At 39.1% G+C, this 24,547-nt stretch overlaps 2 protein-coding genes and 1 long non-coding RNA gene across 8 annotated transcripts in view; 2 read left to right on the top strand and 1 right to left on the bottom strand.

Annotated features, from left to right (window-relative positions):
- The first annotated feature begins 721 nt into the window (after window positions 1-721).
- Window positions 722-5,403, top strand: NUDT19 (nudix hydrolase 19). Its single transcript, XM_050904004.1, is given in 4 exon segments — window positions 722-1,423; window positions 2,982-3,189; window positions 4,286-4,326; window positions 4,329-5,403. Coding segments are annotated over 4 exon segments (1,134 nt in total). The 3' UTR covers window positions 4,512-5,403.
- On the bottom strand, window positions 2,108-5,447 carry LOC127021075 (uncharacterized). Its single transcript, XR_007767157.1, has 3 exons — window positions 5,397-5,447; window positions 4,815-4,871; window positions 2,108-2,263 (listed from the first exon to the last, which is right to left on the bottom strand). It is a non-coding gene; the product is annotated as an uncharacterized LOC127021075 (long non-coding RNA).
- A 6,262-nt stretch (window positions 5,448-11,709) lies between these two features.
- The window catches only part of TDRD12 (tudor domain containing 12), a 38,522-nt gene continuing 25,684 nt past the window's right edge, over window positions 11,710-24,547 (top strand). For 4 of the 6 annotated variants that reach the window (XR_007767175.1, XM_050904173.1, XM_050904171.1 and 1 more), the window contains exons 1-10: window positions 12,940-13,137; window positions 13,447-13,583; window positions 15,023-15,142; window positions 16,507-16,562; window positions 18,018-18,103; window positions 19,155-19,353; window positions 19,980-20,056; window positions 22,205-22,263; window positions 23,021-23,081; window positions 24,211-24,315. Coding sequence is in view for 5 of the 6 variants with exons in the window: in XM_050904173.1 (XP_050760130.1) it covers window positions 12,940-13,137; window positions 13,447-13,583; window positions 15,023-15,142; window positions 16,507-16,562; window positions 18,018-18,103; window positions 19,155-19,353; window positions 19,980-20,056; window positions 22,205-22,263; window positions 23,021-23,081; window positions 24,211-24,315 (1,098 nt within the window). In the remaining variant the exon portion in view is untranslated. Of the gene's footprint in view, window positions 11,763-12,939; window positions 13,138-13,446; window positions 13,584-15,022; window positions 15,143-16,506; window positions 16,563-18,017; window positions 18,104-19,154; window positions 19,354-19,979; window positions 20,057-22,204; window positions 22,264-23,020; window positions 23,082-24,210; window positions 24,316-24,547 lie in introns of those variants that run through there. The other 2 variants (XM_050904172.1, XM_050904175.1) reach the window with 1 other exon arrangement.

Below are 24,547 nucleotides of genomic sequence, written 5' to 3'. Positions count from 1 at the left end.
GAGCTCTGTAATAAAATTTAATTAAAATTCTACATACTCCTCCCCTTTGAAGTCTACTACAACAATTTCAAACAAATTGGAGCACGACATGTTTAATTAAAAACCTAAAATTATTTTTGTTATCAACATGCCTTGATGTGGAATTGAGATAAGGAGATTTCTCTGAGGCCAGCTGGCGGGTCAGCAGCAGTATTATGATTACAAATCAGAGCCCTTGGTTCCTAACCCTGTGCTGATTCCTGGGGCTGTAACTACAGTCCCTTCAGCAATACTAGGTAAGACTTTGGGGTCCATTGTCATGCTGTAAATACACGCAGTGCTATGAAACCGCAGGAAGTGCAAACTACTCCAAGCCATAGTTTTCAAGTAAACTGAAAGCCATGGCCTCGTTTCTCAGCCATTCACCCCGTGCCTGTAAACCCTCTGCATTTCCTTAAGCTTTTGCCCTTTGAGGACACTACTTACCGGCTTAAGGCTGACCGGGACTGAGGCATTACTGTTTCTGACAGGCCTCCATCGCACCACGTCTGTGGGCGGGCCAAGCGCTCACTCGGCAGCAGTGCGCGCTGACCGCCGCCACGCCCGAGGCCCGCCGGGCTTTCCCGCCCGCTGCCTGCGGTTGCAGTGGCTCCTCCGGGAGCCCAGGCGGCGGTGGCGCCCGGGCGGCCCCGCAGGGCGACGGCGACCGCGGCCACGGCCGCCGCTTCCTCCCCCCCTCAAGATGAACTCGCGGCTGCGGCACTGGAGGGAAGCGGCCACGCTGCTGCTGGCGGCGGGCACGCCGCCGCGGCTGCCGCGCTCCCTCCTCGGCCCCTTTGACTATGAGCTGCTGCTGCTGCAGCGGAGCTCCCGCAGCGGCTTCATGCCCAGCGCCCACGTCTTCCCGGGGGGCCTGGTGGAGGCGGCGGATTTCTCCGCTGACTGGCTGGGGCTGCTGCCCGCCTCGCCTCAGTGCGGCCTGGGCCTCGTGAAGCCGCCGCCTCTCGGCAGCAGCCGGGCCCCGCTCTTCGCCACCGACCGGGCGCGGCTGGGCTCGCCGCTGCCGGGGGAAGTCGCCTTCCGAATCTGCGCCATCAGGGAAACTTTCGAGGAGACGGGAATCCTGCTGCTGGTGCCGGGGCGCGGGCCCGCGGCGGGCAGCGGCCCGGCCCCCTCGCTGCCAGCGGAGCGCTCGCCGCCCGCCGCGGAGCTGAGCGAGTGGCGGCGCCGCGTGCAGGAGGACCCGGCCTGCTTCTTGCAGCTGTGCCGCCACCTGGGCTGCGCCCCCAATATTTGGGCGCTGCAGGAGTGGAGCAACTGGCTGACCCCCGTGGGCAGGGCCGGTCGCGGCGGCCGGCGCTATGACACGGCTTTCTACCTGTGCTGCCTGGAGAAGCGGCCGCCCCACGCCTCGCAGGACGACCGAGAAGTGACGGCCTTCCTGGTAAGAGCGCCTCCAGCCCCGCCGCAGGGCTGGCACAGGAGGCGGCGCCTGGGCTTCACCGCGCTCCTTCGCACGGTCCGGCTGTGCGAGTATTGCGATGGCAACAAGCACGAAGGACCCTGCTTCTGCCCCGTGCAGCCCTCCTCTTCACCGCCCCGGCCCCAGAGAAACCGCCGAGCCCGCTTCCAGAACAGATTAAACAGTCGAGCAAAGGTCTAGCGCTCTAGCCGTCCTGATAACGCTCCCTTAAGATGCGAGAAAAGGGAAGGGAGTTTTCATCTTCATGGTAATCCTCTCCCTTGTACATCTCTCCTTCCAGTCACTCACTGCCACCAGCCCCTTTAATCAATCGTGCAGCTGTAACTGCTGGCAGAGGAGGGTGTTTCGTGAAGGTCATGTTACATGAAGTTTTATGGCATAGGATGTCTGTCACATCACATCATTTTCACCTCGAATTACTGTATCTTTCAGAGGTGGATGACAAGTAATCACTTTTTACACATTCATTCGTGCAGTATTAATCCAGTATTGTTGTTACACCCTTAACATTCAGTATGCTTGGAGAGATCCATGGGGTACATACAGAGTGTTCCAGGGCTGCAAGAGCTGCTAGTAATTTTTGTCTTTTGTACTTACTTGGAATATTTTAGGTAACATACAAACTTCTTGAAATAGTGTATTTTTTAAAACCATTTTTGGAGCTATATTGATTTTTTTTTTTTTACTTTTTTTAATTGGAGGGGGTAAAAAGAGTAAAAAACTTCCATGAAGAAACTTCTTCAAGACAGCTGAGGGTCAGGTACATTAGGGTCTTTCAGTTTTTCTAGAATTCTGAAAAGTCTGAAAGCAAGTTAGAATGAGAAACCAGACAATTCACCTAAAGTTCACCTAACAATTTTGGTATTACTGATGTTTCTATATTTTTTGAACAGATACTGCTACAGAAGTTTAGAAGTACCTAAGATCTTATCCTCAAAAGACTTCATGTTTGTTGTAATTTTGTTAGTAACAGCATAAATCTACTGCAAATGCTTATGCACACATTTATATTACCAAATTCACCAGGAGATGAAATGAAGATTACCAATAGTTTAAAGATGCAGAACAACGCAGTGTTTAAGCGCAGTGTGTTCATGCTCTGAAAACAACATGTACAGGAAGCAGATGTTTAGAGGTACTTTTAATTCTTGAAGCATCAGTAGCAACCTCTGGTAACAGAGTTCACATTGAGTTTAAGGTTTTCTGTTGGTTTCAGTAGACTTTTAGTCAGGCCCCTAAAACAAGTCTCAGTTTCCAAACTTGGCACGCCTAAAATAAACTTACTTATTTTTATAGGAAAAAGAGTAGTTTTTATAGATTGCTTATGTCTTTCAATTTTTTTTAAATTTCTTTGTTGTCATTTTGGTATAGTTTATGCATGGGTTTTATTGCGTTCAGAAATTGTGGACTGTTGCAAGCTCTTTTCTGTAAAGACTTCCTTGCTAATGGCTTTTAAAGTTACTGATACTTTTTATCTGCTGATGAAACTATTATTTCAAGGCTTGTTTTCATCATACAGTGGTCATCACCTCCAGAAGCCATTGAACGCTTTAAATCCCAAGAACTATGGTTTGCTCCACCTCAGTTCTATGAATTATGTAGGCTGTGCAACTTCTCTTCATTCCATGAGTTACACAAGTTCAGCTCTGATCGAGCTCTAGAGGGGTGTGAACGTTGGATGCCTGTGATGTTAACTGCTTCAGATGGCTACATTCAACTATTGCCAGGTAAGAAAACAGATGGAGGTTCTTTTAAATATATAAAAGCTTGGAAATTGCTACATACTCAAGCCACATGACATAAACCAGTCTATAACTGTAAGGAAAATATTCTTTTAAGTCAAGTTACTGCATGCTTTTTCTACTGTTTGGCTTCCTTCTTTGATACAGTTGATAATGGCTACTGTCAGAGACAAGCTACTGAATCAGACAGTATAGTTACTTCTGGACTTACTCATAATCTCCTTGTCTCACATGGTTGCCATTAATATATTTACCAATGAAGAAATTCTAGCATTTCAACTTTTTTTTAATCTGAAGGATGTATTAGAACTCCTATTTCAGTTGTTTTCATAAATTCTCATTTCAGTTACCCGTTTGTCTTTGTAAGGGCAAGTAGATCAAGCACAGCTGCAGTATCAGTCTTCACAACTGTAGTGATAGGGCAGTGATCTAAAAAGATACACTAATTCATTTTCCTCCTGCCCTTTCTCCTACTTAAGTCTCCCTCATTTCATAATCATGTACATTTTTGCCTTCTCCTTAAGTTGCATCTACTAGTTATTATTTTCTGTTTCTTTAGTTTGCATTTCATTATGCTTTCTCCTGTCTTTTTTTGGTTACAGTTGACCTCTAGAATTTTTGTATTTGTGGTATATTAGCACTCTTGCACAAGAGCAACATGCATTTATATGGCAAAACAGTGTTTTCTTCGACAAAACAGAACAAAGTAACAGTTTCTATTCTTAGTCCTCCTGTAGCCTATCTTTATACACTTGGAAAAGTATGTCTTGTTCTCCACCTATCATATAAACTCATATCTGACCAGGCTGTGATTATAGCATATTAGTATTATCAGGAACACTGGAACATTCAAATCAACACCTCAAATGTGCACTGCAGCATCACTGACAGATACTTCAGAAATTTATGGCTGTATTTTTAAATCTGAAGATGTTTAGAGGCAATTTACTTTTGTATTGTGAAATACATTCCCACTGAGTTTCATGTCCTGGTAAATATTTTAAAAAATTGCTAGTGTCACTCAATCAAAAGGCTGAAAAATAAGGTAGGCAATGTATAACAAACTTTTTTCTGTCCACAGGAGATGAGTTATATCCAGAAGATCCAGATTATACAGGAGAAAAGAAATAATCATGTCAACAGAGAAGAAGGTTGAAGATCTCATGAAAGAGTGTAGTGTATTTCACAGGATAGTAATAAAAAACATCAACAGTCTTGCTGTCTATGTTAATATTCAAGCAAAATATAAACATATGAATCCATTGATGATAAACTCTGATTGTTCAGATTACAATAGCAGATTATAACAGCTGTTTGATTTAAAGCTACAGTCTTTTTAATTACATACATATTCACTGTGGTTTTGGTCCTTTCTAACCGTTGCCAAATAGGAAAATATTCCTTTGTCCTGCAAAGCATTTTCTCTGTGTGTGTGTGTGTGGTTTGAGATTTATGTGTACCTAATTCTTGGAGTCTTTGAAACAGCACAGTTGTGCCAGTTATGATGTTTAGAGGCTACTGAAAATTTAACATAACCACCAACTTAATCATTAACTTAAATCTGATTTGATGGTAATTATACTGAGCCATTACCACCTTATTCTACTTACATACATGCAGAATATGCTGCAACACTGGTCTGTTGGGTCACGCAGGTCCTTTTGTCACTGAAAATTTAAGTATATATTATGTTCAGAACAAGTGTGTTTTGAGTTGACAAATTTTTTTACTGTGCTTCCCAAAGTTATCCATTAGACAACTGTAATGTGTGTCTAGGAATGAATGAAATCTCCCAGTCTATTCTTTTTCATTTTGGGGAAAACCAGGTATGTATATATATTAGCTAACATTAATTTTTAAAAAGTTATTACGAAGTTAATGTTTATGTTCAATAAATGTTTATCTTCAATTCTTTCTACTAATGGTAATCTATTCAAAACATTACAATTTTCAAAGGTAGAGATAATTTAGACAAACTAAGTCATATATCAGATTGAGTGCATTCTCAACATTCTTTTTATTCATGATAATTTTTATCTTCAAGTTATTAGCAATTTAAAAAGTAGAAAAATAAATTGTTTAGCTCCAAAAAGATACCAACAACTTCAGGGAATATTGTACTACCTCGCAAACACCCCCTTCCATATTTCAACATCCCACATTTTGCTTCTCAACTACTTTACTAAATATACCTGAGATTTAAGAACTTCAGAGGAAGGTTTGCTGGTTGCTTTTTTGTTTTGTATTTTTGTTTGTTTGGTTTTGTCTTTTTTGTGCAATAAGTGGAGTAAATGGAGCAGTGACGCAAGTTCTTCTTTATCTGGAAGAAGAATGAATGATGACTTGAGATTAGCCAGTAAAGTTGTTCAGAAAGCTTTGTTTCAGCTTTTGTTCTGTATTTCAATTAAAATCTTCTGCTATATTTTCATTAAATTGAATTGGTTCGTAGCACTCATTTGGATTGGAAAAAATTTGTGTCTTCTCTGAACACGCTCAGACTGTTCTTGGTTTTGCAGACCTTGTTGAAATTTGTATACCTCTGCTAAACATGGATCATGTGAAGCAATATATTATGTATACTATATATTATGCAATATAGTATCTCCTTCAGAATATTCTGGCTAACTCTTCTGAATGTGAAGACAACAGCAAAATTAAAATGGAGAGTAGAGGAAGCAAAGAAAGTACCCTGTATTGCTGTCTTACGTGATTTTTAGCTTTTTGAGATTAACACTAGCTACTGTAATACTAGGAAGACAAGAGGGAAAGGCATGCTTATGATCATATTTGTGGTGTCTATAGTAACAAATATCTTGGCTTCAAAATGATTCAGTTATTTATTCATAATGGGCAAAATAAGTCATCCAAGTAATTGCTAGGCTGTTTTACAAGTTACAATAAGAAGATACACAAATCTAACAAGATACAGCATTGATTAAGATGCTGTATTGGTTGGGCTCTCTCTTTCACCTTCTCTGTAGAACTAAGATTCCTTATTTTGAGCTGGTAGATAGTAACGCAGCAAGTTAAGGTTATTCTGTCAACCCAGCAAAGGGGGACAGAGAAACACTTGCAAAACTATTTTTATTTGATTGTTGCTGTGTAGGAACGATGGTAAACTACTCTATTCTGTTCCTGCAGACAGAGGCTTAAAAAGATACCCTATTTGTGATAATTGAATCATAGAATGCTTTGGGTTGGAAGGGACATTTTAAAGATCATCTAACCCAACACCCCTGACATGGGCAGGGACATCTTTCACTAGATCACATTGCTCAAAGCCTCATCCAACCTGACCTTGCACACTTCCAGTGATGGGACATCTACAACTTCTCTAGGCAACCTGTTCCAGTGTCTCACCACCCTCACTGTAAAAAACTTCTTCCATATATCCAATCTAAATCTACTCTTTCAGTTTAAAGCCATTACTCCTTGTGCAGTCACTACAGGCCCTGATAAAAAGTCTCTTTCTTGTAAGCCCCCCTTTAAGTATTGAAAGGCAACAATAAGGTCTCCCCAAACCCTTCTCTTCTCCAGGCCAAACATCCCCAACTCTCTCAGCCTTTCTTCACAGGAGAGGCATTCCAGCCCTCCGATCATTTTCACGGCCCTCCTCTGGACCCACTCAAGCAGGTCCATGTCTTTCTTGTACTGGGGACTCCAGAGCTGGATGCAGTACTCCAGGTGGGATCTCACAAGAGCAGAGTAGAGGGAGAGAATCACCTCCCTCGACCTGTTGGCCATGCTTCTTTTTATGCAGCTCAGGATACGATAGGCTTTCTGGGCTGCAGGTGCACATTGCCAGCTCACATCCAATTTTTCATCCACCAGTACCCCCAAGCCCTTCTCTGCAGGGCTGCTCTCAATCCCTTCATCCCCCCAGTCTATACTGATACTGGTGATTACCCCAACCCAGATACAGGAGCTTGCACTTGGCCTTGTTTAACTTCACAAGTTTCACATGGCCCCACTTCTCACACCTGTCAGTGCCCCTCCAGCTGGCACCCCTTCCCTCCAGCATACCAACTGCACCACTCAGCTTGGTGTCACCTGCAAACTTGCTGAGGGTACACTCAATCCTATTATGTCATTAATGAAGATATTAAACAGTATTGATCCCAGTATGGACCCTTGAGAGCCACCACTCGTTACTGGTTTCCCTTTGGACATTGAGCCATTAACTGTAACTCTTTAGATGTGGCCATCCAGCCAATTCCTTACCCATCTAACAGCCCATCCATCAAATCATCTCTCTCCAATTTAGAGGCAAGAATGTTGTGGGGGACCATGTCAAAGGCCTTACAGAAGTCCAGGTTGCTCTTCCCTTGTCCACTGATGTAGTCACTCCATCGTAGAAGGCCACTAGATTAGTCAGGCACTATTTGCCCTTGGTGAAGCTACATGGGCCGTCTCAAATCACCTCTGTGTCTTCCATATGCTTCAACATAACTTCCAGGAGGATCTGTTACTTGATCTTACCAGGCACAGAGGTGAGGCTGACTGGTCTGTAGTTCCCAGTGTCCTCCTTTTTACCCTTTTTAAAAATGGGTGTGATATTCCCCTTTCTCCAGTCGCTGGGGACTTTGCCTGACTGCCACAACTTTCCAAATATGATGGAGAGTGGCTTAGCAACTGCACCTGCCAGTTCCCTCAAGACCCTGGGATGCATCTCATCAGGTCCCGTAGACTTATATACATTCAGGTCCCTCAGATGGTCTTGAACTTGGTCTTCTCCTACAACAGAAGAGACTCTATTCCCCAACCCCCTACCTTGACGTTCAGGGACTTGAGAGATGTGGGAAGAGTGATTGCCAGTGAAAACTGAGGCAAAAAATCCCCCTGTTGAGTACCTCAGCCTTCTCCGTGTGGGTTGTCACTAGATCTCCCATCTTATTTATCGGGGGTGGGGGTCTATACCTTAAGTTTTCCTTTTCTGATCAACATACCTGTAGGAGCCCTTCTTCTTCACATCCCTTGCCAAATTCAGCTCCGGCTGTGCCTTAGCTCTCCTGATCCCATTCCTATATGCCCAGGCAGCACCCCTGTATTCTTCCCTATGGATACATATTCCTGCTTCCAGTGCCTATGCATTTCTTTCTTGCACTTCAGTTTGACCAGAAGGGCCTTACTCAGTTATGCTGGTCTCCTGCCTTCCTTGCCCGATTTCTTACAGAGGGGAATCGAGAGCTTCTGTACTTTAAGAAAAACATCCTTAAAGAGCTGCTAGCTCTCTTCTATTCCTTTATCACTGAGGGCAGTTTCCCAGGGGCTCCCATTCACTAGTTCCTTAAACAACTGAAAGTTCACTCTCCTAAAATTCAGGGTCTTCACTTTACTCTTCATCTGGCCCATATTCCTTGAGATCATGAATTCAAATGTACAAAACAATATATACAAAACCACAAAAAATAGAGAAATTATGTAATCTGCAACTGCTTTGATTTTGCAATATAGCCTTTTCTCGTTGCTGGAGAGCTTCCTTGATGATTTTTTTTATTGTTCTGTACCTTATGGTTGTTCTACCAGTTTACTTTTGTGGTAGAAAGTAGCTATTAGGAGAAAATATTTTTAGGAAAGAAATGATTCACCAACCTAGATACAGGTTAGATTCTTATAGAAGTTTTTACACACCTGCATGTTGCTGTCCATTATGTCTTTAATTCTAATATAAGTTTTGCTCTGTGTTAAAAACAGTTAATTCAACACTAATTCCATATCTTAAGTGAACCATCTGCCTCTCCATCTTTGATTGTCTCCTGTAACTTTTTTCTTCCACCCACAAAAGCAAAATAGTCCAGTAGGGGGAGCTTGAAGGCCAAAGGACAAAAAAGTAACAAAAAATAACAAAAGTAACAAAAATAACTATTTTACATAGAAAGTGATGACGATTGTTAAACGCAAGCATAAATAGTTTACGATACACAACAGTAAATACCTTTTAAATATTAAGTTAAAAATATCAATTATTAAAGCTGTAGTTTCAAAATATTGAGCCACTCTTAAGTATGGGCTTCTGCCCAAAGAGGTGGACTTTATTTCCCAGCTGCATGTTTCATCCCCTTCTCTTGGGCTGGCACCTTGTCTGTGCAGCCTTGTGCAAAACTAAGTCAGGCCTGAAACACTTTTTTTTTTTTTTACAGCCTAAGTAGAATAGGTAGCACACACAGAGTGAATTAAAAAAAGGAGAAAAAAAAAGTAGCTGCTTTATCACAGAGCTTGAGATGCTAGAGTGAAGTAACGTTTTCTTTAGGGCCTAAATGCTATGGGACATATACAACAGCTTTTTTCTGTTGTGGATATGTATATATTTAAGTAGCATAGCTAAACACCAGAAGAGAAGTGCCAGGTGTTCTTTCTCCCCATCTGCCTAATTTTACACACCTTTCAAAAATACACTCCACTTCAGACTTTGCAGCCTGTGGGGAGGCCGTGCTGCAGAAGCCCTAGCTGTTACCGCCTCACAGCGCGGGATGCGACCCTGCCTCAGGAAGACAGCACCACAGAACAACTCCAGCCCGCTGCCTTCCAGCTGCTCCACCGCGCTCTCGTCCGGCCCCTTCCCTCCTCAGCCTCCGGCACCGCCAGTGCTGCGCGGCAAGTCTTGCCGCTCCGAGCCGGGGCAGGAAGAGCAGAAAGGCAAGACTCTCACTTAAGGCTCTTCGGCCACAACAATACACTTAAAGAGCCGAGAATCTGCCATTACGGTGCTCTAACCCCGCTCCAACGACGCGCTATTCTCACCTCCGCCGACCGCCCGACAGCTCCACAGCTCCACAACGCGGAACGGCCCGTACGCAGCAAGCACAAGGCAGAGCCCTGAGGGCGCGCACCACCTAATTGTAGTCTGCGGCCTGCGCACGCATGCGCACTGGGCGTGACTTTGGAGGCGGGAGGGTGGCTGTTTCTGGAAGCTTCTAAAGAGAGCAGCTGGGAGTTTGTGTGGGCCTGTGTTTGGGCGTTTGCGGCCACGATGATGTTGGTGATGAAGGTTAGCGGGTTTATTTTTACGAGGAAGAGTGTGAAACTAACGCAGAATATGAAGGGGGGGGGACAAAGCAAAAAACATAGTTTCTTAATGGTCTTTCACTTTTTATTGTGCTCTTCTTCTTTTGCAGTGTGCCTATTAGATGTCAGTTTTTTAGATGGAGTAAGACTGACTAGAGGGAGAGAGGCTGGGATAGCAAGTTGGTCGTTCTTTCTGGGAGTGTTTGTATCAGATGTGTGCTGCTGGAGAGGTCTCCTTTTACCTTCTGTTACATTTTTCTCAAGGTAGCAGTATGGGGTGAGGGGTTTAGTGGTCTCGTGCATCTTTACAAGGTACATATCCTTAGCTTTGGGTGTGGCATTTGAGCAAGTGTTTGTGTTCTCATTTAGTTCTTAATAACGAAGTGGGTATGTTGTTATTAGGGGAGCTAGCCTTTTACGTGGGTGTGCTTTATCCTGGATAGTTCGATAGGTCATTTGTTGGTTTTGTACTTCTCAAACTGAGAGATTAGGAGAGGTTATTTATGCCTCTCGCATGTTATTCCTGAAATAAAAGTGTGTGTTTTTTAAGTGTCTAAGGCAGCACTATGTATCTCATGTTACAGTGCAGTGTTAGAGACTTATGTGTAACCTGGATGGTATGCTTCTATCATGCAATATTAGGTAAAGCTTCTAAAATAGTTTCAGCTGTTTCACTGTAATGTCAAATTGGGAATGATAAGTACCATCTTCTAGCAAAGCATGTTGCTGATTATGACCACAGTGTAGCTGCATTGCTTCTTACTTAGTGCTGACTTGTTCAACACTAGCTTTGGAAGAGGAAGGCTGATGTCTTGACTTTCCTCTCCTGAAACATTTTATTAGGCACCTGCTTCCAGTGTGAATTCTTTTAAGTGGTAAGCTAGCCACTGTAGTGATGATGTTGTGATGTGCTGGTTTGTGCCAAATGAAATGCAAATTACTTCAGTCTGTGGGTAGTTTATTATTCCATTGTAATTCCTAGGTATGATATGTACTATTGCAGGTGAATGTAATGTGAAATACTGGTAAAAATCTCTGTTATGTTAAAATTGTTTAAGGTTGGGTCTCTTCTTTTGTGTTAGTTTTTTTTTTTTAATGATGTAAGCATTTCCCTCTGGTGTTTCTGTCCATTTAGTCATGTACATAGATTGTAGCAGCCCTTGTCTTCAATGAGCCTATTTCTGTTGACCTTTGAATGTAAGATAAGCAGCTATATACTGTAAGTAGGTTGAGGATAACAGGTGTGTTTTGAGGTACTAAAAGTTGATCTGGTTGTATGCAAATAAGCATGGATGGCAAATCTGAATTAGGCTTTAACATAGTGCCTCATTAAGAAGGCTGGTTTGAAGCCTTTGTGTGTAAATCAGTTGCCTAGACTCATACTCCTGAGACAAGTAGCAAAAAATCTGTAGGCTTTCTTTAGATGTACACTCTTTAGATATGCTTCAAAACAAATTATGGCTTTAAAAATGGTTAATCAAATGTTTGTTGTTCTTTTACAGTAGTGTTGAGGAAGATTCTAGCTGAGAAGCATGGAAGTCTTGGTATTGGAGGTATGCTGGCTTTTTTTAAAGTCTAAAGGATTGCTCTGTATTTTAATGCAACTCTCTGGAAGTCAGATTTACAAATAAGATGATGCATCTGTTTCCATTCAGCAGCAATTTCTTAGATGCGTGGGGTCATACATGGATATTATATGTTTTGTCATTTTTTCTAGGCTTTTATATTGGTTTCATCTCAAAAGAAGTCAGTAGGGATGCAGCTAAAATCTAAAATGGATGATGTGCAACATAATTTTAAATAGAGTGTAGTGTTCTACTACTAGATTCTACTGAATTCCACAAGAGATCATGGAAAAATCATTTTCCCACAAGACAGCCAGGGCAGCTGACCAAAGGGATATGCCATACTGTATGATGTCATGCTCAGCAATAAAAGCTGTGGGGAAGGAGGAGGAAAGAGGGATGTCTGCAGTTATCGAATTTGTTTTCCCAAGTCAGCATTACGCATAATGAAGCCCTTTTTTCCTGGAAATGGTTAAACATCTGCCTGCCAATGGGAAACAGTGAATGCATTCGTTATTTTGCTTTGCTTGCATGTGCAGGTTTTGCTTTACCTGTTCAGCTGTTTTTATATCAACTCATGAGTTTTCTCGCTTTTACCCTTCCAATTCTCTCAATCATCCCACTGCAGGGGAGTGAGGGAGCAGCTGTGTGGTGTTTAGCTGCTTGCTGGGATTAACCTACAACAACTGGGGACCCAGATCAGCTGAAAGACTGGGGTATAAAGGTTTACAAAGGCTGAGCAGAAAGCTATGACCCCATTTTAAAGAAACTGTCTTGTAGACTCTTTGAGCATGAAGAAAAGTCCATTGGTGGGGTTTGTTGTGTTTTGGGTTTTTTATACATGCTTCTTGAAGACAATATGGAAGTAAAAAGTTTTATGTCTTTGCACTTTACCCACTGTTTGGTTTAATGAACTTTTTAGATAATGCTACTACCTTTTAAACTACGTGTGCCATTCATTGCACTGCTAAAGAAACGTGCAAGCTGAGAAGTCATTTAATAAACTAACGGTCTGAAGTTGAAAGATGTTTCGCCTGTTAACATTCTGTATGCTAAGTATCAGTCCCCATAATTTTTAAGGTGCCTCACTAAAGATTTTAAGTTTTACTGTTACATTTGCTGCTCAGGTGTTCTTAAAAACATCCTATCGTTTTAGTAGGAGCTAATGGTATCTGTTATTGTTATCTACCGCTTGCCCCAGATTGAAGATCCGGGTTGCTTTTGGGTTACTATGAAAGGATGTGGACCTTACATAGTTGATGAAATAGAATATAAAAACCTGAATGCTGAAATGAATCAGTTCTATGACAAATCTTACAAAGACGTGGATGAAGTAAAACCGCTAATAGTAGAAGAAGGCCAGGTAAAGTCATTGCTATATTGCATAGATAGAAATAATTTGTTATTTGCATTGTTTTGGGGGTGAAGTATCAGGGATATGCATTAATTTTTTTTTTTTTTAATATTGCTATGTAGAAAAGTAGATAATGGCATCTATATGGGTCATATCTTCTTATTTGTAAACTTCGTAACTACATAAGCTGCAATGCTTGCATTTTAGAAGGAAAATTGAGGGCTGTATAATAAATACTATATTCTTGTCTCTAAAAAAACTTTGAGTGTAATTCACTCCCTTTATAAGAACCTGCTGTCTTGTTCTTTTTTTTTTCAGATTTGTGTGGTTTTCAGTGAGGAACTCAAATGCTGGTGTAGAGCGGTTATTAAGTCAATCATGTACTGTACAGATCATTATCAAACAGAATGCTTTCTTGTGGATTATGCCAAATACATTTTTGTTAAATCAAAGGAGTAAGTGTTTGGGGTTTTTGACATGGTCAGTGAAATGTATTTGTTAGTTAATGCATGCAAATAGTATTAATATTTATTTAGATTGATAGTGGCAAGGCTTTGATTTAATTGAGGTGTGAGTTGGGTTCACAAGAAACTGCTGGCTGTATGATAGGCCCTTGCAAGTGTGGATGCAAACCAGTCTTTGTTTCGTGAATTTTTAAAGATGCTTTCTATTGTAGGTTTTGTTTTTTAAAGATTTGAATTTGAAATAATGGCAGTTTGTTATGACTGAATGTATCATTGGCAGTTAACATTATTTATATATGCTTTCCTCTCTTATTAAGTGATTATATACTAAAACATTATAACCAGTGAAGATCATTCACAAAGCATATACAGAAGCAGGGTTTCACTTGCTGAACCAGCTTTTGACACCTAGACACAAATATGTGGGGTTTTTCCCACTGCAGTTTACTAGTTTGTTTACTTCACTAACAGCTGACAGTTTGTCTTGGCATGGTGCAAAAAAGGTGAGTTTTCATGGGTTCCCAGTTTTTAATAAAACCACTATGAAACCTACTGTTTCTAAAATCTTGAAAAATGTGTTAAAAAATAACTGTTCCAGTTCTTAGCTAGATTTAAAGTTCATTTCTTTAATAAAATTTGCAACTTTGAGTACAAGAAGCTTTAACAAATGTTTTTTTGTAGTAGTCAACAAAATTAAGAAAGCTTATTTAAAATATTTTAAAATAAATCTGAAGTTAAATAATGTTTTAAAATTGAATATTGCTGTATTGGAAAACAGCAATGCCCTGAGTTTAAAATGTGTTCAACTTGAAGTAAATGTGTGATTTACTGCTTTTTCATTGTAAAGAAAAATTTGAATAAAAGTGATAAATATATGGGTCTTAAAAGGTTACTATGTACGGTGTCTTGCTGGTTATTTAAAATCTCCAACAAAACCAAGCGTAAAAGATAAGATTAACACTCTAATGATAGCTTTATAAAGAACAAATTCTTTTTAGGAAAATGAGTGCAAATGGAAATTAGTGTATTTATTAGATTTCCTTCTTGATGATGTTAATCATACCTGGTTTCTCACACAGAAGTAATAATTGCAAAATGGAATATGCAGTGCCAGGTGGTATATGTAGTAGTATGAGGGCTAAATATCATGAAAAGACTTCAAACTGCAGCGTTGAAGGATCAGAAAGATTTCAAGTAAATAGGAAGTATATTCATATACAGAACGAATCTGTTCACTAACTGCTCCTGGTAGCACCTCTCTGGGAGAGAAAAATAAGACGATGGTTCCAGGGTGTTTCACGGTGGGAGCCAAAGTTCTGGAAGAACTGTGTTGTCAGGCACAGGGTAACGGAATGATGTATATGAGACCAATGACTTCTGGAGAATAAATCTGCTCTGTAAAATGAGATTATTTCTGCTTTGTTTTTAAGCATTCGAGTTGCACTGGAAGCATTTATGCAGATCCCGTATAGAGCAAAAAAGTGTAGACTGTATCGCACAAAGCCAGTGACGTTGCGTATCAACTTTTGTGAAGATACTGCAAAAATAGTGTGAGTAGAGTTTAATAAATGTATTCTATTCATAAATTTCTTAAGTGTGAAGTTTTATTGCAGAAATTTTTTTTTAGAAGAGATTATGTTTCAAGAAGAACATAGGAAATCAGATTTGGAAAACTGTTTGTATTTCAGAGGAGCGGTTCTTAAATGGAACTGCTTCCTTAATGATTCTTCCTTGATTTGTGGTTTATTCACCTGTTTGAATCTTTTGATATTTATTTAAAAACCTTTGGAAGTTTAGACAAGTTTCTGGCAGTTCTTGCCTGCTGTCTGTCATCCCAGAGCTGTGTTTCTTGATTCCTAGCACGTGACCTTCTTTACTAATCTGTCATTATGAGCTGTTTCTTACAGGTGCTATTCTTACTCTTGATATTCTTTTGGGTTTTTTTGGTGGTAGTTACATTCTTACCTGAACTAAAGTTCTATAGCTGTTTACAGGTAGCTTTGTTTTTCCCCATTCTGTCTTTTTCCTTAACATATTTTGGATTCCTGTTGTGCTTTCCTTATATGCATGTCAATTTTTTCTCACTGCAGTTTTGAAGGACTTGAATAAGGTTTTCACTGGTGTCTGGTAGTAAAGAAAAATGCTTTTGTATCCTTGAGTTCCAGGATGCTATTGTCAAAAATCCTGCCAACTTGAGAGAGACGTGATTAGATCACTGGGGAGTACGGCTCCACAGCAAGAAAGCTACTTTGGTTTGTGTCATTAAAGAATATTCAAAACTACATATGGTCAAGCAGTTCATTTTTTTTTTTTATACTCTTGTTTGGAAGAAGAAATTAGAATTTGACTTTCAATATTCTGACAGAACAAATATTAGCATAGTTTGGATAGGAATAGCATACATCTTGAGTGGGCCATTGTTGTGAATTATCAAAATAGTAGTAGATTGTCATATTTTGTTTACAGTGCTCTTCATTTGATTCTTTTTTATTTTATACTTAAAGTTGCAGAAGATGGTAAAGAGTGAACTTAATTTTCTGCTACAGACCTTTCAGTCTTCAGCATGTTAATATTTGTTAAGTACTTGTTCAAAATTGCTCAATACCTATTTTTTATTTTTGGTTATTCTGTTTCATTTCTAACCATATTTTATGTTGGATGTAAGCCATCATACCTTGACAAAGCAACATCCAGTAATTTTTGATCAGTTCACTTTATTGATAAGCTGAAACAATATTATCAAGACTGAAGTTACATTCTAAGTAGTAAGATTCTGCTAATGTGTCTAGTTAGTGCACTTCTTAAGATTTGGCATGACTTGAAATAATTTCTTTACACGCATCCAAAGTTTTTTCCAAAATTACCATTTTAATATTTGATGACGTGGGATAACTGGTTGTGTTTATTTTCCTAGACCAGCTAAAAGATGGGATAGTGCTGCTACTCGGTATTTTCAAAACCTTCTCAAAGGTAAATAAAACTTCCTGCCAAAATCATAATTGGCACTTCTATTTTGGGAAAAATAAACTGTTAGAGAAATGTAGTACTTATGTTTATAATATTGATTATATTTAAGAATGTTGTATATTAAAAATAAAGAGAAAAGAGCTACGTAAGTTTTCTTGTATGGACTGACTAAGGCAAAAATATTTGTGGAGCTGCATCTTGAGTACTGTGGGCTTCCATGCTACGTAAATTTTGATAGTTGACTTGATGGTATCTGGCTCTTGGACAGGCTAAGTAAGGTAGCACTCACATAACATTTGTTTTGAACAGCGGAGCCTTTCTGTGTGTTTAGCTTAAATCTTTGAATCGGCGTCACAGCTGTATTTTTGTAGTTTTGTACAGAGATAGCAAGATCTGGCTTAGGAGTTTACCCTTTCAGTTGTTTTTTGACAAGGATGTAAGCACCAGCTCAGAGGAGGAATATCTTTATTATAGTTGTTAACAAATAGATTGAGCTCCAAGTAGTTATTTAGTAAGTTAAATTGCTTTTTCTCCAGTCTGTTCTTGTCCTTTCCCATGTTTGGTGTTTCAGTAGGTCATCCAGTCTTTTTCATATCAAGCCTTCTATTTTGGTATGAGACAGCTTTTGGTCTTACTAGAAAAGCAGCTCTTTACTGAGATTTTCTAATCTTCTCACTTGCGTGCTTCTACCTGAAAAACTACCTACCTGCTTACTCACAAGTATAACAAACTCCACTTAAAAGGTAGTTGGGGAGGAGAGGATGAGCTTATGAAAGCGATAAAGGGTATTTAGGCTGATAATTTCACATGCTGACTGGGACATAGCACTGCTCATGATTTACTTCCCCCCCCGTCCCGAGTGTCACTGCGCAAAGTAAAGGTTAGTAGGGAGCAGTAACAACACTGAATTTAATTTCATAGATATTCCCAGACTGTACCATAAGTAGTAGTACATACTTTTTTTTAATTGCCAGCACATAATTAGTGTATGCAGAAGTGCTTCAGAATTTACTAACAGACTTTTATCAGCTGTGTTTGTTTGAATGAAGAGCCTAACCAAGCTATACAGATGTGCAAATATAACTTCTTTCAAGAAAAGTAAATGTCAAGTTTGGAAAGCATGCGTTCGGACTACAGATTGTCAGAGGCTAAAAGATAAACTAAGACTTTTAGTGTAGAACTAAGACTAGTTTGTGTGGAGAGGTCATTAATCTGTTTTGGCTCTCAATCTTCCTTCGAAGACTAAGGACAACTTCATTTTTGTAACTAAGTTTTTATTGCCTTGTTACTTGTTTCATTTAAAAGTTACTACATTTGTACTAGCTTTCGAAGAAGTAGGCTACACATCTAATTGTGATTTCTATTTTTGTTTATCTCGGAAAGTATAAGTGAAAAATACTGATAATTTGATAAAGGTTTAATCTTTTTACTTGTTCTTGTGTTTATTACTACATTTAGCAACTACCCAAATGAAAGCCAAGTTATGTGCTGTAGAAGGTAACACATTTGATGTTTTTCTTTATGTGACAATAAAAGATGAAAAGGTAAGATACTTTTATATTTACAAACCTGTTCATGCACTTTGCTATGTAAGTTATAACTTTGGGTTAGTTTAAGACTGAAAAACATTACTTGCAAGTGAGTTTTGTAATCTGTCAGATACAGTAGAAGCTAAAGCATTAACTTATTAGAGGTTTTGTTTTATATTTCTATTGCTTGTAAACTTCTGAAGGAATTCAAAGAGGCAGAAATCCTATTTTTCTTTGTGAACCTCTTTTTGGAAGGTACTGACAAGCAAATGAAGTCCAGCAAGTACTTCAAATGGGCAACTGTGAATTATTTAGTACACTTTTGCACCTTTTTCTGGTATTGTACTTAAAGATGTTTCAATAAGGCAGTTGCATAGTATAATAAAAATAAATAGAAGTTCGCACTTGCTTTTGCGTAAGACTGAGTCCTCAAACCTTTGGGGGGAAAAAAACCAACCTAGTTCCACTTGCCAAAATGTGTAACTTGCTAAATCTCTGCTGTAGCTACTGTCAGACTTAAGCAGCTGTATGGTAGCTACAAATGAATTTATTTGAATACTGCTTCCACTTGGAGTGTTTTACCGAGGCTTTTTAACACTGGAGCTGTGGTCTTTGCCATAGACAACAACTCTGAAGGTACATACTAATTTGAGTATCTTCTCTCAGTTCAGAATCCCAATTGGCAATAGTGCCACTGATCCCTGAGCCAATGGGGTTCAAGAAGTTTTAGGTTTAGTATTACTTTTTTCTGCCAGACTTTGATGCATGCTGAATCAAAAGAAAGAAACCAGCTTGACTTACTAACAGTTTTATTTAAAATTTTTATGGCTCATAGAAAAAGCTAATTGAGTACAGAATTTTAGGCAGAAGCATGAAACTAATATCTGTTTAGAGAACTTACAGGAAGCTATGACTGACCTTTTTGTTCTGGAGTTAATATTCTTCAGAGAGCATTTGCTGATACTGCGTATGTCTTACTGCTGTTTAAAGCTTCAAATAAATACTAAACAAGTATGTGATGGTGATTGCTTGTTGATACTGGTAAATAAAGATCTTGGTTTTTTAGGTATGTGTTAATGATGATCTCGTCTCAAAGAACTTTGCTCGTTTTGAGGAAGCTAAAGAGAATACAGGGAATTCTGCAGATTATCAGGAGAACCAGACATCATTAAATGTTGAGTCTCTTCCAGTGAAAATTGTTAATACTGCGCTTGCTTTCAGGCCAGTGCTGTTTCAGGAGAAGGTATCAACAAATCTTGAAACAGGTGGGAACCGTGTGTGTTGGAAACAATCATACATGCAATGCATCAGGTGTCTTTAACTGGGTATATTGAACATGAACCTACTGTCTCAGTTGGAATCCAGCAATTGGATCAAATGGTATCCTTCTAATGAACAATGCTTATGTATCAGACTTTACAGAGACCAATCAATCATCAAATGCAGGAATACTGTAAAGCTTTTTGTACTATGTAAGACAAAGGAAGGCTGAGGGTGAGTTACACGGGCATTTGTTGATCTGCTTAATAGCATTACATATTAGTGGAATTACTTGTGGCATTGATCAATGATGCATTACTGGTCTTTTGAGTTTGGAGGGATTTATTTGAACAGAGGTAATTTTAAAACTAGTGTTTACCATGAGTTGTCTCATTTATAGTGATTCAAGGCTCTTACAAAGTATGCGACTTTCCGTCCTCGTTCACTCAGTTCATCTGCATAGTTATCTTTACGTAAAGATAACTATTTTTTTGGTTGTTCTTTTTGCCGTAGGAAATGATGCAAGCAACTAAAGTCAGTTGTGACCCACTGTAAATAAAAATACTGGATTTTTATGTGTTCAGATAATCAGAAATGTCTTTCTGCATTTTTTTTTTACTTATTTTTCTAGGCCTTGGTATTTCCAGTTCCTTTTTTGAAGAGACATACCAAAGGTCAAGCACAGATCTAAATGAAAATACTGCATCTGTAAGTGTTGTTTTTTGTATTAAATTGTCAAAAATGAACTAAATTAAACATACGTAGGACAGATTAGGAATATTGTAGTCATCTAGCTTGTTCTTCTATGTAACATAGATCTGGGGGACTGCACTAATTCTTCATACAGTTAAAGAAGAACATTCTACTTCAGTTTAATTTTTAAATTGCAGAAAATTAAAAAAAAAATAGTAGTACAGTCCTTGGAAAGGTTGTGCCTCCTTTTGCACTCCTTTGCTATAGTTTTATGAAGATGATAGCTGTCTACACCACACAGTTTTCTAAATATATAAAAATGTAAATTTTAATGTTTCCCTGAAAACAAAATAGTCCTTATGCTGTACCATGCTAAACATTCATTGAAGTCTCTTCTTATTTGTTGAGTTGTCTAATACTTTAAATGTCTAATCTGGTTTCTTGCTATTTTCTCTTTTTTTGCTTGCTGTTCTTTTCTGAAACATTTTCAAAAGGTTAGTGCTCATTCTTGAGTGTTAAATTGTGTACTGAATTGCACAATTGGAGCTATTGCAGTGTCCATGGGAGGAAGGGAAAATGAACTGATAGACTGTAGGCAAATAGTCACTGTTGAGTGTATCCGATCTCGACTCTTTTAAAGAGCCTGTGTGCTGTTCCATGTCCTCTTCTGCTAGATGCTTTAAAGGAGAAATTTGCTTCTATGATAGCAATGGAACTGCTTCTTCTGTCAGGTCAGGGGAAAAAAGGAGTTTTATGGAAGTTATTTTTTAGCTCTGTTGAGAATTGAAGGATGACAGCCACTCCTGAATTTAAACTGTAACACCTTATTAAAATATTTTGGAAAGAATGATGATCCAAAGTAGTAGTGTGGATTGTTACTGAAGCAGAGCAGGATTACCTTTATACCCTTCTGCAAACAGTCAGCTGAATTACCTTTACCAGCCACTTGAGTGATGCAAGTCTGTCCTGGTTTCGGCTAGGACAGAGTTAATTTTCTTCCTAGTAGCTGGTGTAGTGCTGTGTTTTGGATTTAGTAGGAAAATAATGTTGATAACACACTGAAGTTTTCAGTTGTTGCTAAGTAGTGCTTATATTAAGTCGAGGATTTTCCAGCTTCTTATGCCCAGCCAGCAAGAAGGCTGGAGGGGCACAAGAAGTTGGGAAGGGACACAGCCAGGACAGCTGACCCAGACTGGCCAAAGGGATATTCCATACCATATGATGTCATGCCCAGTATATAAACTGGGGGGAGTTGGCCAGGAGGGGTGGATCGTGGCTCAGGAACTAACTGGGCATCGGTTGGCAAGTGGTGAGCAATTGCATTGTGCATCTTGTATAGTCCAATTCTTTTCGTATTGTCATATTATCATTATTTTTCTTTCCTTTCTGTCCTATTAAACTGTCTTTATCTCAACCCATGAGGTTTTGGGGTTTTTTTGATTCTCTCCCCCATCCCACTGGGTGGGGGGAGTAAGCAGGCGGCTGCATGGTGCTTAGTTGGCAGCTGGGGTTAAACCACGACAAAGTCTTTGACCAAGTCATGCATGTTGATTGCTGGTGACTAATGATGAATGTTAGAAAATCCCCTGTTCAGAACCAGACATCTTTGGGGTAACTCTGGATCCAGTATCTGCTACTGGTTACTCCCTTGAGGATTTGCAGTGTTGTTCAATTTAAGTTCATGTGCATTGTCTTTGTAAGTGTGCCACTGGGTAACCTGTTTTTGTTTTTCCTCCTGTCTGTGCCATGCAGGCTTTCCATGATTTTTTTTTTTAATTTTGTTTTAAAAATGAAAATGTTTAAAAACTAATCAGTATGTGTTAATACTAGCTCAGGTTGCCAGTTACAACTGTAGCTTGAGATGTGACCACGAACTAATTTTCCTTTTGTGTGGGCGATGTTCTTGTCACATGCTTGATTCTTAGTAAAGAAAATACTGTTCTGTAACAAGTTAGACAGTTTTCTGAAGTTTGTTTAATCAAAATTGTTGCCTTATTCAGACAACCTTATAATTTGTACAAAATTTCTCCAAAATATTTGAAAAATCCTAGAGTTAGGGAAGAAAACCACTTTCAACTCAATAGACTAAAGAAATAATTTTTCTAAAATGTTGCTTTTGAACAGTATTTTAGTGCTAAAAATGTGTCCCTCTTTTCTTGATAGATTGTCAGAGGAATTCCAGGTTTGCCTTTCAAGGAAAATACAGCAGTTCACACAGACAGGTATGGTGCAGCACATCAAATATTTTAAATGGTTATGTAATCAGATAATTAGGAGCTGTAGTATGTTTCCAGTTACTATTCTTAGGCAGTTAAAAGGGCAGAGGGTGAGAGAAGATGCATACACATGCTTTTGGGGAAGAAGGGAATTGGAAGCTGCTGATACTTGTCCAGGCTACAATAAAAATAGCAGTTCTTTCTAAACAATAGCTTGACAACAAGGATGTGATGGGAAAGTATTTTTTCTGCACACTAAACATGTTAAGTTGCTTTATTTTATTCTTAGTGTGATTGATAAAGTTTTCAAACTTCATGAAATACAACTATGAATTGATGTGTGCAATGCTTTTACTGTGCTGTATGTCAGTTGATGCATATGTAATAAACCCAAGGAGTGTTTTTTAATTCAGTTTCTAATTGATGCAAAGATATATTGTCTCATTTTTTGAAACTTCAAGAAACCTTATTTCTCCAGTCTGATTTTCTTCTAAAGTTGAGGAACCTACCAATTATCTTTGTTAAAAAAGTTTCCTTAGGATTATTTTCAGATACTTAAAAGCTAATACTAAATTTTATTTTCAAAATGGTACTTTTTGATTTCTTCTTTCATGTTCGAGGGTTTTCCTCCTTGGCATAGGTAATACATCAGAAATATTTTGTGAGTGAATTGCTTCATGACGTTTTAGAAATATTGGTGGTATTTATAAATTACATTTTACTTTTGCATTTATATTTGATTTAATATTTGTATGTTTCTCAGGCTTCAGCAGTTCTTAAATTCTGATCCTCTGAAGACACACATAATTGAAGATGATCAACAGGTATTTCAAGCATTAATTTTCATTTGACTTCTCTTGTGCAAATGTATTCTGTGTATGTGGAAGGTTTTGGTAGTGTTGGGGCTGCAGGGGTCATCTTTGTGGAAGGAGATCAGGGGCTGATTCCAGCTGCATCAGCAACAAGACCCAGTGCAGGCCAAAGCTGAGCAAACCAAGTTGGTGGTGCCTCTGTGAAAACGCATTTAAGAAAGGGCAAAAAAGGCAGATGAGGGAACAAAAGAGAAGTGAGAAACAGAGGCAATGCCAAGGTCAGAGGAGTAGAAGGTGCTCCATGCTGGAGCGGTGTACCTGAAGGGACTGCAGTCTGTGGAGGACCCACACTGGAGCAGGGGAAAGAAGTGAGAGGGAAGGAGCAACAGAGAGAAACTGCTGTGTTCTGACTGCAATCCCTGCCTTGCGCTGCTCATTGCCTCAATGGTGGGACTGAGTGTAACCTGCATTGATTATAAGGGGAGAGGAGTTTGGAGTGAAGTTGAGCCTGGGAATGGGGGAGGAAAGGCGTTTTTCTGAAGTGTGTAAATGTTTGTTTCTTTGTTTTTGTTTCCCAAAAACCAAATCAGTACTCATATATCTTAATTGGCAACAAATTAACTTAACCTAAAGTTGAGTCTGATTTGCCTGCATCAGTAATTGTTAAGTAACAACCCTGTCTCTATTTTGACCCATGAATCTTCTTTCTTACTCTCCCTGTTTTTGTCCCCCATCTCTCTGGAAGGGGAGCGTGAGTGAGCAAGTGGGTGCTTGACTGTGAGCCGAGACCAGCCCACCACGGCAAACTTCACTAGTCTTCTTCGATTGTATTTTGCTTTTGTTGTAGCTGAGTGCTAGCTGTACACAGAACATCTAGTGCATTCTCTTGCGTGGTTTAAGACAGTTGTGTTAAGCTTGCTAAACCTTTCTTTAAGAAATACTAATTATGAGTATTTGTCTCACTAGTGGTCTGTGTAACTTATCAGTATGTATGAGTCATTTAAGATGTATTTACAATTTCTCTGGCTATTTTTCATCCGAATACCATTTTTTAAATAGAATAAATGTTTTTGAGTCATATGTAAGCTAAAACCCTTTTATTAAGTATTGCCTTTGTCATCTATTTGTCATATGGTTTCAGAGTTTTCAAAATCTTAGTGAAGAAAGAAACTTTGTCTTTCTTAGCGACAAAATTGAGCCATCGTCAGTTCTGGAAACAGCACCACTTTTTGATCATCTGAAAAAGGTAATGCTAATGTAATATTGAATATCTTAAGGCTAGTATCATACCCCAACTTTAGATACTAAATATTATAGTAATACCTAATTTTGATTGAGGAATGACTAGGAGGTTGTTCATGTGGTTGAATAAATGAAGCTTCAGAGAGGTGCTATAAGAATTGTACACATTTCTTCTGGTATATCAACCACTGCCACAAGTCATGGGATTTGAATTTTAATATAATAATTTAACTACT

The sequence above is a fragment of the Gymnogyps californianus genome, chromosome 12, assembly GCF_018139145.2.
Source record: "Gymnogyps californianus isolate 813 chromosome 12, ASM1813914v2, whole genome shotgun sequence".
NCBI classification, from domain to species: domain Eukaryota; kingdom Metazoa; phylum Chordata; class Aves; order Accipitriformes; family Cathartidae; genus Gymnogyps; species Gymnogyps californianus.
The sequence above is the reverse complement of the archived record's forward strand: the minus strand, read 5'-3'. Positions and strand labels throughout refer to the sequence as shown.